This window comes from Microtus ochrogaster, chromosome 1 (assembly GCF_000317375.1).
Source record: "Microtus ochrogaster isolate Prairie Vole_2 chromosome 1, MicOch1.0, whole genome shotgun sequence".
Taxonomy (NCBI): Eukaryota; Metazoa; Chordata; class Mammalia; order Rodentia; family Cricetidae; genus Microtus; species Microtus ochrogaster.
This window is the reverse complement of record NC_022009.1, coordinates 125,823,157-125,841,268: the sequence shown is the minus strand read 5'-3', so window position 1 is coordinate 125,841,268 and position 18,112 is coordinate 125,823,157. Positions and strand designations below refer to the sequence as shown.

The window sequence follows — 18,112 nt, the reverse complement described above, 5'->3', positions numbered from 1 at the left end:
TACCTACCTACCTACCTACCTACCTACCTATCATCCATCTATCTATCTATCTATCTATCTATCTATCTATCTATCTATCTATCTACCTATCTATCCATCTCTTCTCTCCCACCACTCTTTCTATTTACCTCTCTACCATGTATCCATCTATATACCCATCTAGCCTTTTCTGTTACCCTTCTGACCCATTTTCTACCCTGTCCTCCATTTCTATGTCTAGGCAACATCTATTAGTACTTATAAAGAACAGATTATTTCTCTAAGTCAGTATAATAACATTTACATCGAATAGTTGCTTAATAATTAATTTAAAATTGAATCCAGCAAAGAAAGAAGAAGCTTTTAAGGCCTGTGTTACTTCTCTAAAGCAAAACCTTCATTTCTCAAACTTAGAGATTGATTCAGAGATGTGTTGCTGAGGCAGAGCTCAGAATAACACTGTTTACGAAGGTGAAATAATCTGCCAATTATGAGATACTTTAATTTACATGATCAGAATATCCCCTCCACTATAAATGTAACCATACCTCCTATCCCGATGAAGTTCACTCTGAATACAGGTCCGAGAAGCTAGGAGAGAAAAGATAAGCTAATGTAGCACCATATTAGTGCATTCAGTAAAGAATCGATTTCTGTAGAGTACACAATTAGAAACATGTTAGCTTACAAGGACACATATGGAAGGTGATTACCATTAATAGCTCTAAGAAAAATAAATCAAAATGATCTTCGGATATGGCATAGTTAATTATAATCATATAATTGTATTGCAGAAGAAAATAATAGATTTTAAATAGCATCTAAAATATTATGTCATTTTGAAAAATCACCATGTGAAGAAAGAGCAGAGGAAAGTTATTGGAGAGAGACTGCAGGGTGGGGCATTGAGATTATGACATGAAGTAACAATGGGAAGGGATTTTTAAATTTTATCCACAGGACTGTCCTTTTAAAATAGTTTAAATTCCTACTGTAAAAAGTATAGAAGTAACACATTCTTAAGATCTGTTTTCTAACTTTTTTTGACCTTTATAGTAGTTCTATTGATTAAGAAATAATAATAAAAACAAAGGTACCCAAACCCTCCTTTCACGGTCCTATTTATAACACACATTTTTGTGTGTGAAGCAATGACTTCTCCTTCAAGTCTCAAACTCAAACCTCTCCAAGGCAGCCAGGTATGATAGCACATGTCTTTAGTCCCAGTGCTGAGGCAGACACAGGTAGATCTCTGTGAGTCCAGGGCTAGCCAGGTCTACACAGTGAGTTCCAGGCTGGTCCATGCTACATGGTGAGACTCTGTTGACTCACCTCGCCAGGCCCAAATAAAAGCTTCATGGCTTATTTTTTTTCCTGAATTTTATTTATAAAGGAAATCAATTCAATGGGACAATGTGGCAAATAGGTCACATTTGGAGATCCATTTTGATATTATCCATTTTGAGCATTATCTCTATTTTCAAAGATCCCTTTGGTGGGTGGCATCTCAACTACTCTACCATAAGGACTTGCACACAGGGCATTCGTACTCAAACGGTAGCTTTCACCACCTGCCTCTCCATTACTCTCCCGGTGCCTCTGATGTGGGAAGACTGGAAGCGTGCATCTCTCCTCTGTCTTCCAACTTTCCTCTGAGCATGGCTGCCAGAGCTGAAAGTGACACCGGTGAAGGTAGGAATGAAATCTGGGCTACACTGAGAGCTGAAACAGCTGAACCTACACTGGTCTGCATAGGTGAAACCCCCAACATATGAAGCGTAAAACCCATGTGTGGGTCTCAGCTTGGAACGTGTTCATGGCATCACCTGGCGCCACCGACAGTTGCATTTGGATCAAGGCTGGGCCACCCTGAGGGACGTTTATCTACCAGAAGGGAAGAGGAGGTCAGAGCTCTGTGTGAGACGTCTGATTGTTAAGGTTTCATTGTTTCAGTCAAGTCCCCACCATCAGCACTGAAGACAGAATCAGCAGATACGGCACACTTTCCCCAAGACTTAAGTCTCATCGGCATAAACGTACCTCTTCCACGGGGCATTGTGCTCCGTACTATTCATGAATGCTAAGGGAGAAAAAGAAGGGGTTACAGAAGAGGAAAGGGAGCGAGAGAGCGAGCCAGTGCCTATGCTCTATGAGGCTCTCAGCAGCAAGACCACCTGCCACGTTGCTTTGAACTAAGAGGTATTGCCTCTGTTCTCAAGGAGCCCATTCTAAAGACCAGTTTGTGGGGAATTTCTCCACGTTCTCCCCCATTCTGCACACTTAAGTGGAGAAGAAAAGTTGATAAACCATACGTAGTTTCATACGGTCAGAAGTTGAGAGTGGATTTGTAGTGTTACCACCAATACAGAACCGTCTGTTTTAGTGTGATCATAAGGCTGGAAAGATTGTCTTTGATTCTCCTTAAGCCATAGGCAGAGAGATGCACAGGCAAATCAGCCACCTGAGGTCATGGCTGTGACCGTGGGCAAGGTTCGGAGAAGCTCATTTCTCCATATTGCTGGTCTCCTTTGGTACTAAGTTAGTCTTGGTCCTAAATTATTTTAAATTATCTATTAAATGGTCAGAGGAAACAAATACATAGAAGGGTTTTAGGTTATAGATGTCCCTGTTATAGAACACCCTATTGGTAAAAGTCACAATCATAAACCCAGCAGCGACATTATTTTGGGCAGGGTGTGAGTGGATGCTGTGACATCAGGGGCATCCAGACTGGCCAACTTTGTGGTCCACATCCCGGCTCTACCTTGTGAGCTACTTACCTCCCCGGTTTCAGTTTCCCATCATAAAACAGGTTTAGCTCATCTGCTGACAGCCCTGCATCTAAGTGTGGGACAGTTCCCAATTCATGGTACAGAAACAGTGCCAGCTAAATTTGAATTCTACAGATATTTTTGTCTCAAAAAGTTAATGAAAGGGCCTATAATCTCAGCACTTGGAAAGCAAGAGAATCACCATAAACTCAAGGCCAGCCCGGGCACATAATGAATTCCAGGCCAGTCTGAGCTATATAACAAAACCCTGTCTTTAAAAAACCAAAGCAAATGAACAGCAAAAAGGTAATGAAAGGTCATATATACCCAATTAGCACCTATTTAAAAAACTTTAAAGAATATTTAGGACTCACAGAATGAATATACAAAGACCCACCATAGACTGGAACTAGAATCAACATTAAAGAATTTGAAAAGCAACTAGCTGTGGAATACTGCCTTAAAAAGGTAACAAAGGCTGTCGGGGTTAGATGGTAGATTCTGGGCTAGTAAAACATACATCCTAATTAACTGCTAAGATAAAAAAATTACAACTTTTCCTTTAAATTTTTTTCTTGTTAAATTAATGGCTGGGGAAATGGGTAAGAGCAAGAGTTGAGCTCTAGAGGACCCAGGTTGGATTCCCAGCCCTCACCAACAGTCACTATGAGTATTGTATATGGATGTTTGTCTACATGTATGTCTGTGTACTCCGTGCATGCCTGGTGCCCCCAGAGGCCAGAAAAGGTCCCCTAGGACTAGAGTCACAGATGTTGGTAAGCTGCCACGTGAGTTCTGGAAATTAACCTCAGGGTTTCTGGAAGAGAACCCGGTTCTCTTAACCCCTGAGCCGTCTCTCCAGTCCTACAAATTTTCTTAAATAGACAATAGGAGGGATGGGAGTGGCGATGGTAACAACTCCTCACTTTGTTTATAGGAATGAGAATCCTGTATCTATCTGGCCTTCTTGTCTAGTGACAGGACAAATGCAGACTCTTGTGTAGCTGTCACGATGTAAGTGACACGCGGGGATTAAAGACAAATGGGTCATTGGGACCCCAAATCTAGCTCAGTTTCCCATTGCTCCATCTCCTCCCTCTGCGAGGGCCGCTGTGCTGCCTTCACCTCCTCTGACTCCCCAGTTGACCCCCAGTGACTGCTTCCCCACCAGACACAAATACCCCCAAACTTTCTCACCCTCAGCAGACTACAAACAGGCTCTCTCTACATGACTGCTGACTTCTCAAACACCAGCCCTCTCTCCTCATTACTCCCAAGCTTCATCCCATTCACGGTTCAGATATTCTACGGTCACTGCTGTCTCCACCGACATCCCAAGGACAGAATAGCCCGTCCTTGTCCACCTTTACTTGGCTCGAGGCTCCACTGTACTATGTCCATCCTTTAGGTCACGGGCAGCTGTCTCTCTCGGTTTTTTCTACTTCTCTGGCCACTCTTTCGGTTTGTTCTGCCCTCCCTTTAAGTCTTGCACAGTCTAAGCAAACTCCATCCTGGGGACTGTATGGGGGATTAGGCACAAAGGGGAAGTCATTCCAGGGAAGGAAAGGGGAAGGTGCCAGGCAGGAACAGCGTGCTCCCTCCTCAGCAGGCAAGGATTCACAAAGATGACCACGCATCTCCTCCATTACTGTCCTTTAAAGGGAACAGCTTTAAGAGACACCAAAAGATCCTGTCTCTTTCATTTTTTCCCCTCCCAATGTGAGTGTCAAGGATCAAACCCCAGACCTCTGAAAGAACAGCAAGTGCTCTTGACCACTGACCTTCTCTTTACCATAGACGACATATTTTTATGAACTGCCACCATATTGATTTTCACTGTACTGTTCTTCATGACGCGTAGATGCCTTTCTATTATTTTATATAGTCCACAAGCTGGCTTACCAGAAATGATCTTAACCTGCGTCTGCCTGGAGCAGGAGAATCATGGCGACTCACTGACTCAGCTTCTTTCTCCCAGCATCCTGTTCTGTTTTCTCCGCCTACTTAAGGGCTGGCCTATAAAATGGGCCTAGGCAGCTTCTTTATTAATAAAAAATCACTCCCACATCATTACTTTTCTTGTAACAGGTAACCCATGTCCTGTTTAAATAAAAGACCTTTTCAGATCCTTTTCCTTACAAAATGTTAAAATTCTATACTAATGGCAAGTATAAAACACCACCCGAGGGGTGAAGACACAAAATATAAATGCTAAGTTTGGAGAGAATTCTGCTTACAGCAGTTCTATTTTCTTTCTTTCTTTCTTTCTTTCTTTCTTTCTTTCTTTCTTTCTTTCTTTTTTTTAAAGATTTATTTATTATGTACACTGTGTTCAGCCTCCATGTATGCCCGCACTCCAAAAGAGGGCACCAGATCTCATTACAGATGGTTGTGAGCCACCATGTGGTTGCTGGGAATTGAACTCAGGACCTCTGGAAGAGCAGTCGGTGCTCTTAACCTCTGAGCCATCTCTCCAGCCCCCAGCAGTTCTATTTTTATATAGAAGTATGAGCCTATCTTTATAGGAATACATATATCCATTATATATAATTATATATACAATTTAAAAACTTTTTTTATGAAGAAGTCAGGCAGTGTTGGCACACACCTTTAACCTCAGCACTTGGGAGGCAGAAGCAGGCAGAACTCTGAGTTCGATACCAGCCTGGTCTACAGAGCGAGTTCCAGGGCAGCTAGGGCTACACAGAGAAACCCTGTCTTGACACCTCCCCCCATACATGAAGAGAGCAAATTAATCAGAAGATACAGGTTTGATATTAATTTTATTTTTTGTTTTATGTGTAGGGTGTTTTGCTTGCATGTATGTCTGAGCGCCATGTGAATGCCTAGTGCCTTTGAGTACAGAAAGGACATCGGGTTCACTGGAACAGCCCATGTGGGCAGTAGGAATTGAACTCAGGTCCTCTGGAAGAACAGCCAGTGCTTTTAACCACTGAGCCATCTCTCCAGCCCAGGGCTTAATGTTTCTTAAACTCAGCAGACAGACACCTTGTACTTTAGAAAAATTATTACACAAAATTTGGTCTGCTCATAGATATGCATTACCAGATTAAATTTTCAGTTTTGTGTTTTGAGACAGAGTCTCATGTAGCCCAGGCTGGCCTCAAATTCCTCACGTGGCCAAGGATGACTGCGAACTCTGGATCCTCCAATTTCCACCTCCTAAGAGTGCCAGGACGATAGGCATGTACCACTGTGCCCAGCTCCAGATTTTGTTCATTACTTGATTAAATTACTTGATGCAATGAGGGAAAAGTGAGGTTCTGGCTTCTCAACCTACGGCAGCTGAAAAACTAGCTGCCAAAAATGCCTTATTACCTCTAAAAAGAAGCTACAGTTGCTAGGGCCTTTGCGGATCCATCATCTACAATTGCTTGCCGGGAACCTAAACCATTGTTTATAACTCTACCACAGAGGAAGACACAGAGCAGAAGAAAACAGACTTACATCTCTTGATCACCGCTCTAATGGATGACAATGGTCCTTGGCTAGAAAAAGAAAGAGAGAAAATGTATTACACATTCATCAATCCTGAGAACAGTTTTTCACAATGCCAGGTCATGGGAGGGGCATAAGCCATTAGTTACTGGTCTCTTGGCAGAACAGAAATTAGTGAAAAACTTAAAACTGCCTTTTATATTACAATGCCTTAAAATCGCCTTCTTAGACACCAACACATCACGTCTCTCCGGGACAATCTGGACACGCCTCCTCATCAGACACCCCACTGTGCTTGGAGAGCTTCCCATAGCTCTCCCTCAACCTTACAGTGGGTATAAATACACTATCTGAGTCGCAATATGACCTAAGTACCAACAGTTTCTTCTTTAGATAAGGCTTTAAAATACCTCAGCCCAACAAAGAAATCTACTTTTGGGGCGCTCTGTTCAGTAGCTGGTTGTGGCTTTCTGTTGACTTTGTTATAGTCCCCTCTTCCAGTGTGTTCGTTCACTGGTCAAGACACTCTAGCTACAAAATACATGAGTTTGATGTTTGTGTTTTGTTTTTCTCAAATCAGCTGCACTGTCTTCGGAACCATTTTAAAAAAAAAGGACAACCAGTGTAATGAGAAGATTTGGGGGAAATAAAAACCAACAAAATATTTTTTTAATACTATTCCTTACATGTTTCAGAACGTTCTTTGAAATTCTACTTGCTGTGGTGGTTGAATGAGAATGGTCCCCCATGGGCTCATATGTTTGAATGCTTAGTCACTAGGACATGGAATTCTTTGAGAAGGATTGGAAGGATTAGGAGGCGTGGCCTTATTGAAGGAGGTATGTCACTAGGGGTGGGTTTTGAGGTTTCAGAAGTCCATACCAGGCCCAATGTCTCTCTCTCTCTCTGCTGCCCGTGAATTAGGATGTAAGGCTCTCAGCTACTGCTCCAGCACCATGCCTGTCCGCTTCTCACCATGATGATCAGAGACTACCACTTTGAGGCTATATGCGAGGCGCGGTCTAAATGTTTTCTTTTATAACCATACGGGGGCAGGATGGACAGAATCCGATGTGGCTTGATGTTTAGATGACAGATACCTAGGGAAAGCGCCACATGGTGACAGGGACGCTGCTCAGAGCTGAGAACCATCAGAGACTGTCGGTGACCACAGGAACCATGAGGCTAGGACAGTTTTGCCTGTGGGTTTCAGAGGAACACAGGCCTCCTGACACCTCAACTCCAGCAAAAGCACTAGGCTAATATGTTCTTGCTGTTTTACATCACCCACTGACTCCAGCAAAAACAGTGAGATAAATGCATTTCTATTGTTTTAAGTCTCTTTTAAGTCCTGTCATGGTTGAACATCTTTGGTCTAAAAATTCCAAATCCAAACTTTTGAACATGGTCATGACACTCAAAAGGTGAAGACTTGTGAGCACTTTGGGTTTTGGGCTAAGGATGCTTCCCAGCAAAGTCCACTCGGGTACCCCAAACCTGAAAGACTGAAATCCAAAACCTTCCTGTCCTAAGTGTTTCAGAGAAAGGACTTCTTGAGTTACTCAGAGGAGGTGGTAATTCACTGAACTCTATACCTTGTGGATGTGACAATTCTTCCAAATAGAATCGAGACTGAGTAGCTGCAATGTGTTCTGCTTCTACAGGAGTGACAGTTGCAAGACCTACGGAGAGCCAGTGTTGGCAGCAACAAAAAGAGCCAGGACCAACAAGGATGGAACTGAAGCCAACGCCACCACTTCTGGTTGGCAAGGCAAGATGGCAGCAATAGAGACTGAGAAGATCAGGGACTGGATGACAGGAGGCAGGGCTGAGGCAGGATGAGGAAGAGAAGGGGGGAAATCAAGAAACACTAGGTTCTTCAGACAATTGGGAGTAGAGCCAACCTTGGGTAGAGAAATCAGTCTTTCCATGACAGAACACAGAAAGTAGTCATTCTACGAAACAAACTTTTGTGTAAGTGCTGTGTTTAGAGCTTAGGATTGTCTGCAGTCAAGAAAGTATTATATGTATTTATCATGTGTTCATGTGTGTGCCCTATGGTGAGCATGTGTGAGGAGGGAGAACTTTTGGAAGCTGATTCTTTCCTTCCACCATGAGGTTGTTAGGTGGGGCAGGAAGCGCAACAATGGCCTGGCCTGAATTTCTGCTTTTTATCATGTTGAACCTGGGACCCTAGGCAGGCCAAGCAAGGTTCTACCATTGACTTACACTCCCCAATCTATAGTGATAAATCTCTATCCACCTGTCTTTAGCATATGGTAATCATACATAATAACGGGTCGGGATGCTGGTCATACGCACAATCCCATTATATTCAAAAGCTAAGGCAGGAAGACTGTGACTTGAAGGCCAGTCCCTGCTATTCTGTCAATCGAAAAGCTGGGATTTGGAGATATACATCACATTCCAGAAAACCACCTATAAACAAAGAAACAAAATGGCTTCCATCACGGCATTTTTATACAGGCACATAATATATACTTTTGTGTTTCCATTTTCTTTTTTCCCCCACTCCAAATATTTATTCCTTGACTCCAATGAAACACATATGATCTCCTACATTTCAGAAAAACACAGCTCCTTGGGATTTTATAAATAGGGCTGTGGTCAGTTTGATTTATATCCCCAGAGGAACCAAGTGAGCTACGGAACAGCTTGTGCTTCTGGTCTGTGTGTACGGGACGTAACTCACACCACCAAGTAGTAACATTTGAATTAAAGCAATATATTATGTAATAGAGAAGAGAAAGTACTGTTCTGTAAGAAGCATGCTCCATAAATATAGAGGAATAATGATATTTTGGTAGTCTAGATTAATGCCATAATACACGATGTTGGGCTAGAACGTGGTAAATTGAAAAGTAGGAGAAAGTATAGCTGCACTAAGTGAAAAAAAAACCTTATAGTTCTAAAACTTAGATAAACTTCACGCTTAAGAGGTATAGAATGAAGATTTGTAAAAGCGGGGGCTAGGGATGGAGCTGGCAGAGAACTGCTTAGCACACTTCCTCATTTACCTCATCTCGCACGGAGTCGAAGCAAAGGCAAAGAGAAGAAGCCACAAGCTTTGGTCCCACGCTCTCATTCCCACTGTAAACACAGACAGTGCTCTGTTCTTTCAGGCCTCCCTCCCAGGATGTGTTCTACAAAATGGCCAGGGTGATCGGTGGCTCTGGTGATTTAGTTTCCTATCGCTCTAAGTCTATTAAAAAGAAATTCTATAAAAAGTTCAAAGATCATGGAAAATGCTTTCAACTGTTATTACTACAGGACATTTAAAACTGGAGTCTGCTGCCCTGCCTCTATTTTTTTTTTCCACACATGCATGTCTCGACTTCCTAATTAGACTGTAGGTTTCTCAAGGAGAAATAATGGCTTCTCCCTATTTCCACAAAGCAGCTCAGCGGAACCGTTTCATGTGCTCGCTGAACTAACGGGAACTCAATCCTACTTGCGGGCAGAAAGAAATATAATTTAACTAGTTCCAGTGATTCCACCCACAGCCCACTCAGCACACAAATCCTCAGAACTAATTTTGCTGCTGGTTTTGCCCTCTTGATATCAATACCCAGCTATGCCCTGCCATGTGCATCTTGCCCAAAGCATCTTTCATCTAAAAGCAGGAACTGCTCACAGGACCTGGTGAGACACACCTATAATTTCAGAAGATAAAGGTGTGTGTGTGTGGGGGTAATGGTGGGTTCAAGGTCAGTCTGGGTTACAGTCAGACCTTGGTTCTTAAACCCAGGGATAAAGCAAACGTCTCACACGTCCTGAGCCTTGGATCCACTGCCAGCTCTGGAGAAAATAAAGAGGTACTTTTCATATAGGATTTCACCTTGGCAAGCATCCGGCACTCACTAGAGGGTTGACCTAGCTACCAACAGTAGATGGAAGAGTGTCTGTCAAGTTGGCCTTCTATGATGGAGCTTTAGACTTCAACACGTGACTTGGTAACAGACAGGAAACCCTAAGTGTCAGTTCATAGAATTTCAGGAGTGACTAAATTTATTGTTTTTGTAGCTGCGTACTATCTAAAAGAGACTCTCTTATTATAAGATTCCAGTAGCCCCCAATAAGTGGGGCACAGATACACTGCTAGTTTCAAGCCATGTGTAACACTATGAAGCTCATCAGATAAAATGCATCTCAGTCAGGCTCCTTATATGCTGGGGAGCAGGCACACAACCCGATTTGCGAAGAAATGTGTAGCATAATGTCCAGTCGGCACCTGAGAAAGGTGGCATTTATTGCAATGTGCCCAGTGTGACCTCCAACCTCCTCAAATGCGAACACAGAGAAAACTAGGATTCTGATGGACAATAAACACCTGTTGAGTGAACCAAAGAACTAAACAACTGATATAAATCTTTTCTAGGCTGCTTCTTACCTTTCCTCTAGAGCCAATCTTGCCTGATCTAAAGAAAGTTTCTACAAAAATCCTAAAGAGGAGGGGATATAATTCCGTAGAAAAATGAGACCTGGGTCCCAGCCTCTGCACCAGAAAAGAAAAAAGGAAAGAAACCTAGTCGCAAGAGAGGGCTGAGACTCAATGCCCTTCTTTTCAGATATGTAGCGATGGAGTAGAATTACATTTTATGGTAAGGACTTGTTTACTGGTGAAAGGCATAAGAAAGACAGCACAATGTTGAAAGGTTATCTATTATATTAAGTGGGGAGGAAGGATAGTATTAGATGATAAATAGTTGTCTCCTTTTGACTTATTGGCTTTCAGCCCCCCTTTCTCCCTGCCCTGGCTCTCTCAAAGCAAAAGACAACTAACTGGACACTTAATTGTTAAGAGTATTAGGAATGAATTTTAAATTTCAACCAAGAAATGTACTAATCCAGGATTAATCCACCTGGATTTGTTTCTACATTGATCTTGTGTAGCCCAGGGTGGCCTTGAATTCTCAGAGGTCCACCTGACTCTGTCTCCCAAATCCCGGGATTAGAGGTGCATGCCAACCATTGCCTGACCTCTAGTGGCCTTAGCTTTGCCTCTGGTCTTCAGGCAAGATTTATTTATGAAAATACAAATAATATACCACTACGGGGGTGCTGAGGAAATGGCTCAGTAGTTAAAAGAGTACTGGCTGCTCTTCCAGAGGACTAAGTTTTGATTCCTGGCACCCACATGGTGGCACACAACCATCTACAACTCCAGTTCTAGGGATCCAATGCCTTCTTCTGGCCCCTGTGGGCATTGCAAACACATGGAACACAGACAAATATGCACACAGAACACACACACACACACACACACACACGTTTTAAAAAGGTAAACAAAAACTTTAAAAAAGGATGCGAGGGGCTGAGGAGATTGCTCCAAGGTTAAAGTACTCACCAAGTAAGCAGTGAGCATAGGGCCTATGCAAATACCTGGTGCTGTGGCTGCCCCCCACCCCTCCAAATCCAGAGCTCCACAGGCAGAGATGGGACTCCCTGAGCAAGGGAGACCAGGCATACGAGTGATCTTGGGGTCCAATCGAGAGACCCTGCCTCAGTGAATGAGGTGGGAAGTGACTGAGGAAGACTCCAGACCTCAACCTGGGGTATCGCATACAGGCCCATTCATGTGCAAGAACATCCCTTACCACACATGCCCATACCTGTATGAACACACATTTACACATGCCACACACATGTGGAAAAAAAAGGATATAGGAAGAGAAAGTGAGAAGGGTCAGAGGAAGAGAAATATATATATATTAAAACAATCTTTTCTCATTTTACATACCAATCCCAGTTCCCTCTCCCTCTCCTCCTCCTCCCACCTTCTACCGACCCAACCCCCCCACCCCCATCCACTCCTCAGGGAGGGTGAGACTTCCCATGGGGAATCAACAAAGTCTGGCACATCAGAGGTAGGACCAAAGCTCTCTCCATATATCTAGTTTGAGCAAAATATCCCTCCAAAGAGAATGCTCTCCACTATTGCTTAGGGTTCTTAGCTGGGGTCATCCTTGTGAATTCCTGGGAATTACCTTAGTGCCAGGATTCTCACTAGCCTGGTAATGGCTCCCTCAGTCAGGGGGGAGGAGTCGGATGGTTGAGATGGGGGAAGGTCAGAGAGGAAGAAAAATATATTTCAAAGACAACCCCCCCCCCGTCTTTTCTAATTTTTGGTCAGGTCAGTATATTTAGCCTTCCTTTTGACATTGCTTCTAAGTCATTTTGAAGCATCCAACATTGAAATCAGGAAGACAGAAATTCCTAGCATAGATTCCTAATGGCTCCTGATGCTATGGCAAACAAACAAACAAACAAAAATCAGTAACGAAGTTTGAAAGAAACAGCCGTCATTTGGAACTGGGCTAGCAACAAAATACATTACATAAGGGCACGGGTGTGCATGTGAACTTCTGGCCTTAGCTTCAGCAAAAACACTGTTCAGATAAGACTAGAATCACTTCAAGTAATGAGTACAATATTTTCCTTACCACCCCCAAATCAAACCTTATGACTAACACAGTCACTCAAAGATCAGTGGATTTAACAGAAAACAACAGGGCAAGAAAACAGGTGAGAAACATGATTCTCCACTCTTTATGATACTAAGACAAAACTGACAAGAGGGATGGAGGTCTGTTATTTTTTTTCCTTAAAATCAAGACAAATACATATTTTAAGCATTTGAAATTGATCAAAGTATTAATTGATGCTTCAGAAAACTAAGGAAGAAATCAGGTCAGTTTGAAACCTAAGCTTTATGTGACATGAGGCAGATACTTTTTTACACTTTAGATGATAATAAAATGCATAAGTTAAGTTATTGTAAGATACTACAATAACTACAGTAAGCCAAGTGTGGTGGCAATAAGTCCAGTTCTCCAGGAGGCTCACTTTCAGGCTAGCCTTGGCTACAAGGGGAAATGTCTCAAAAATACTGCTTCCTCCAAACAAAAGGACTACAATATTTCCCACACCAAAATAGCTCTTAAACATACCTTTTATGGGGCTGGGCAGATGGCTCAGTGACTGTGCTTGCATAAGACTCAAATTTAATTCCCGGTACCCATATGGAAGCTCACCACGGTTTGTGATGCCCTCATCCGACCTCCAAAGCAGGCATGTACTCGATGCACAGACATTCATGCGTGCAAAACACTCATGCACAGAAAAAAATGTCTTAAAAATTAAAAGTCTTTTATTGACTAATTGATTTTTTAATTATGGTCTTGCTATTTGGCCCAGCTGATCTTGAACCAAACAATCCTCCCGCCTCTGCCCTCTCGAGCAGCTAAGACTATAGTTGTGTTCACAGTTATGCTGAACTTTGAAATACCCTAGTCACTCACTTCTTAGCTTTTTCTCCATGTTCTCTGACATGGTTGCACTCAGGTAGAAACAGCTGCAAATCTTGGGAAAGTTAAGGTCTTGGTTTCAGCAGGGTGCCTCTCTGGAACAGGATGTCCAGCGTGTTTGGGAAGATAGCACTGTCATTCCATCAATAAGAGGAATAAAACGCAGATCATGTTGAATAATTACAGGTAGTTTGTTACTCAACAGTGAGTCTTTGCTGTTATTCACACTGCTACAGCACCCACCTCATTACTAAGCGTGGATCATTTCTCTTCTCAAAGGTCAACCTTACTTTGGAAGTAAGTTTTGTAAAGATTATTTTTAATTGTTTGTGTGTATGTGTATGTGTGTGCAGATGACTGCAGGGGCTTCAGACTTTCTCTGGAGCTGGACTTAAGCAGCTGTTAGCTGTCTGACTTAGGTGTTGGAGCCAAACTCGTCTTCTGAAAGATCAGCTTGCTCTTAGCCACGGTGTAATCTCTCAGCCCCAAACTTACAAAAATTATTTATTTTTGTTTGAGGTGTTGAATGCATTGTGTTCATACACAATGTACTGGCCTGGTGCCTTCAGAGGCCAGAAGACAACACAGGTCCTCTGGAACAGGAGTTACAGGCTGTTTACAGCCACTGATCCTCTACAAGAGCTGGCTGTGCTCTCAACCACTGAGCCGTCTCTCCAACCACCAAAAACTGTCTACCTGTCCATTCACACACCTGTAGACAGGTTCACTTCAGCTGATTCCTCTTGCTGGTAATTTATAAGCAGGAAGGACCATAACCAGATAAATAGTGTCTAGACACTCTTATGGTGATGTTGCCATCGATAACAGGTTCAGATTAATAATGGACTTTGTATACACATGCCTGCCCTGAGACTAGCTGGGTCATTTGAGGGATGGCTCTGGCTTTGGATGCTGAAAGCAAGGTGAACGCAACTACTCATGTCTGTACAGCCTTGCTTCTAGAAAACGGTCATTCAGTTTCTTCTTCCATTAGGAGGGAGATGTACTTTCTCATTTTTTGAGTCTGACAATACTCTTTCCTTTAGATATATTTTGTTTGAATTAGCATTTGACTAGTTCTATATTTGGTAATTATCTTCTAAAGATTCCAAGTGTCTGCAGGTGGTTCCCGTCTCCTGGTCTGTATTAATTCTAGCTTCGGTTTGTTTAACTGCCTGCTTACTTCTTTCTTCCACACTGATAAAGGCAGGGGCTCATTTTTTACATTGGTCCCCAGCATCTAGGAAAATAAGAAATATTAATTATATGACTGCTTAAAAAGAAAATTCTAAAGTGTTGGGGCTGGGGAGATGGCTCAGTGGCTAAGAGCACTGGCTGCTCTTCCAGAGGACCTGAGTCCAATTCCTAGCACAGATAGTGAATCACAACTGGCTATAACTACAACTTCAGAGGCACCTATCTAATGCCCTCTTCTGGCCTCCAAGGACATTACATACACATGGTCCACAGGCATACACGCAGGCAAAAAAAATACGCATAAAACAAAAATAAACAAATCTGAAGAACTCTAAGTCTGCAAGTTGATTTAATGTGACTGCTAGCTCTGTTTCATTTTCATGCCACAGCAGTGGTGGTTCAGGAAACAGATCATTTTCTTTCTGTAAACAGCTCTGACATCGCATACAGACCCTGAGTCATTTTATTATGCAACACCGGGTCCAGGGGATTTTCTTTCCTATAATGGTAAATAAATTTGACCTCAGGCTGCTAATTTCACAAAGTGATTGATTGGGTGATGGCTTAAATATAATGTTCATTATTCAAAGGTGTTGAAATTGATGTGAGCCAATTGATTTATTTTGTTTTCCATTTTTTTTTTTTTGGCCACAGCAAATTATTTTAAAATAATTCACAGAGCTGACAAGATGGCTCAGTGGATAAAAGTGCTTGCTCCAAAGCTTTGAGACTGAGTTTGGTCCCCAGAACTCATATAGAGCCGAGAGGACAGAACTGACTCCACAGAGCTGTCCTCTGGCCATTGCATACATGTCCGCATATGTAGACATTATAAGCACACACAGTAATAGAGTATTATACAAATTACACAGAGCACTGCATTCATTCGCAGAAGGCTCAAACCTACAGAGGCACGAGTAGTTCTAAATTATAATCACATGTCCATGAAGACAACTCTTGTTAGCATTTGGGGCACATACAGTTTTGTCTGCTGTGTGTGTGGAGCAACCAGTTTTCGTTTATATTTATGAGACATTCTTGTTTGTGTTTGTCCAGGTTTTCATTCGTCAGTGGCATTCACAACATCGTTGGTGACTCGGGCAATGATTTCCAAGTGCAAGCAGGAACTTTCATTCATCTTTTTGTGTGCTTTTCATAACCCTTGCATCCGTCAATGCTGAGATCAAACCAATTCTTGGGTATGGCATGCACAGTGTCTACCACGGAACCACACCCCGAGCTTTTCATAACGCTTTCGATATGTTTGCAGCACTAACATTTCCTTCCCCATCGTTTTATGTGAGTAAAATGATAAATCGGCCCCCGGTCTGCCAGTTTTTCTGGTGTAAATATTCCCACCATGGCCTCCTCCATGCTGCAGTGTGCCACCACTTAGAAGGGGTACACATCGCACATCTAGCAAGCAAAATTAAAACAATAGAAGATGGTGTTCTAATATTGCCTTCATCTTGTGGTTTATTTAAGTTCTGCCCTCACAACCTAACCTCAGCTTAATGGTCCTCCCTGTGGGGGCAGAGGGGAGAGCTGACTCAGTGGGAAAGTGCTTGCCACGCAAGCATGGGGGCCCGAGTTTGAACCCATGTAAAAGCGGGTGCAATCCCAGCTTCCCTGTAGGAAGAGGACAGGTGGGAACGGGAGAATCTATCAGGTCACCTGAGGTACAACAACAAAGAAAAGACCATCCTAAACAACATGGGAAGTGAGGACAACACCCAAGTTCGTCCTCTGACCTCACATGAATGCACCCCCCCCACATACACACAGGAGATAAAAATAAACAATAACTTAAAACAGAAAACAAAGAACGGTTATCATTGGAGGTTAAGGCTTCAACACAACAAAGTCTGGTGAGATGCAAACATTCAGACCATAAAGATTTTTAAAGCAAGACTTACAAAGTAATTTGTATGGAATATTGAGTGATTTGTCTGCCTTTTGGAAGTATCATGTGGTCCCGTGTGCCCTCCTGCCTCAGCACACACTGTCTTTGGGGTCATTTCACTGCGGTGCTGCGGAAGAATGGCTGAACAGAATGCCTCTGGTGTGGGAGGGGAGAACAGAGGTGGGGGTGGGGAGGAGATGGGGGCAGCAGTAACACAGTGCCCTGTGCAGCAGGCCAGTTACTTCCCAGCTGGCCAGCACGCGCTCATCCTCCTTCAGGCGGAGTCTGACCTTGAGCACTTTGGGAAACCTTGCCTTGTTCTCCTGGGTCTGTGCTCCTGGTTCAAATGGACTCCACACCTGCTGTTCTCACCTGCCTTCTTGTTCTCCCTGGCTCTTCTGGATATCTTTAAACATCCTGACTACATAGGACTGCTTGTTTGGAGACCATCTTACTGCCTGTGGCCTTACGTTATTAACTTGGAATGAAGATACCCTTATTCTAAAACTTGCTTTTCTCTGGCCGCCTAAGTCTTGAAATGTCCTCTGCTCTGGGGTTATTTTATACAGCTAGCAGCGGTCATCATTTTAAAGGACTCCAATGTCCTTGTGTTTGCTCTTGGTTTTCCAGTGGCTTTGCAAGGGATGGAAGTTAGCTGGTGGGAGTCCTGATAGCCTTGCTTATTTATGTAAAGGAGACATTTCTAAATACTTGCATAAAGGTTCTGTGCCTACACATTGTTGGGGTTCCTGTTGAGAACAAACCCTTGTGTTGTTAGAAGAAATTCTCTCTTTCCATGCTTCGTTTATATTGTTGGTCAAGGCTACCAGTGAGAGGAACTTTCTCAAGAAATTTCTATTTTCCAAGGACACGGTTCAATTCATTTTCAAGATGTATTTTATTAGTAAAATAAAGGCTTTGGGAGGTCTCTAGTATATAAAATTACATTGACTAGTTTTTTTGTGGTTTTGTATCTATTGCTTTGTTATTTTCTCCATCAGCGACTCGGCCTATTTTATCCTGGTTAGATGGTACCGACGATTTGGTAAGAAGATATTCAGCAGTGGTCTATGTTTTATTCCTGTTATTGATGGGATGACAGGGCTGTGTCTTTCCAAACACCCACAGCTGCTGTGGCAACACTGCACGTTCTGTTCCAGACAGGTACCCTGCTGGAACCAAGGCCATAACTTTCCCAAGATTTACAGCTGTTTCTATCTGAGTGCATCCATGTGCAAGGACACTGCGTTGTGCCCTCCTTGGGGAGAGGAAGAAAAGGGGGAGGGGCAAGGTGGGGGAACTGCAACCGCCAATGGTGGGGTTAGAATCTAGGTCTTTACTTTTAATTCTACCTTTTTCACACAATTCAAACAGCCAGGGTCTGAAGAATACTGGGTGGAACCTCTGTGACAGGCAGATCCGCAGTCACACACACACACACACACACACACACACACACACACACACACACACAC

The 18,112-nt window shown here is 42.9% G+C and overlaps 1 protein-coding gene across 4 annotated transcripts in view; it reads right to left on the bottom strand.

Moving 5' to 3' along the window:
• The window catches only part of Sh3d19 (SH3 domain containing 19), a 136,747-nt gene that overhangs the window by 41,680 nt on the left and 76,955 nt on the right, over positions 1-18,112 (bottom strand). For all 4 annotated transcript variants that reach the window (XM_026786797.1, XM_013348806.2, XM_026786823.1 and 1 more), the window contains exons 3-4: positions 6,219-6,259; positions 528-570 (exon numbers count right to left, since the gene is read on the bottom strand). In XM_026786797.1, the coding sequence (XP_026642598.1) occupies positions 528-570; positions 6,219-6,259 (84 nt within the window). The remainder of the gene's footprint in view (positions 1-527; positions 571-6,218; positions 6,260-18,112) is intronic.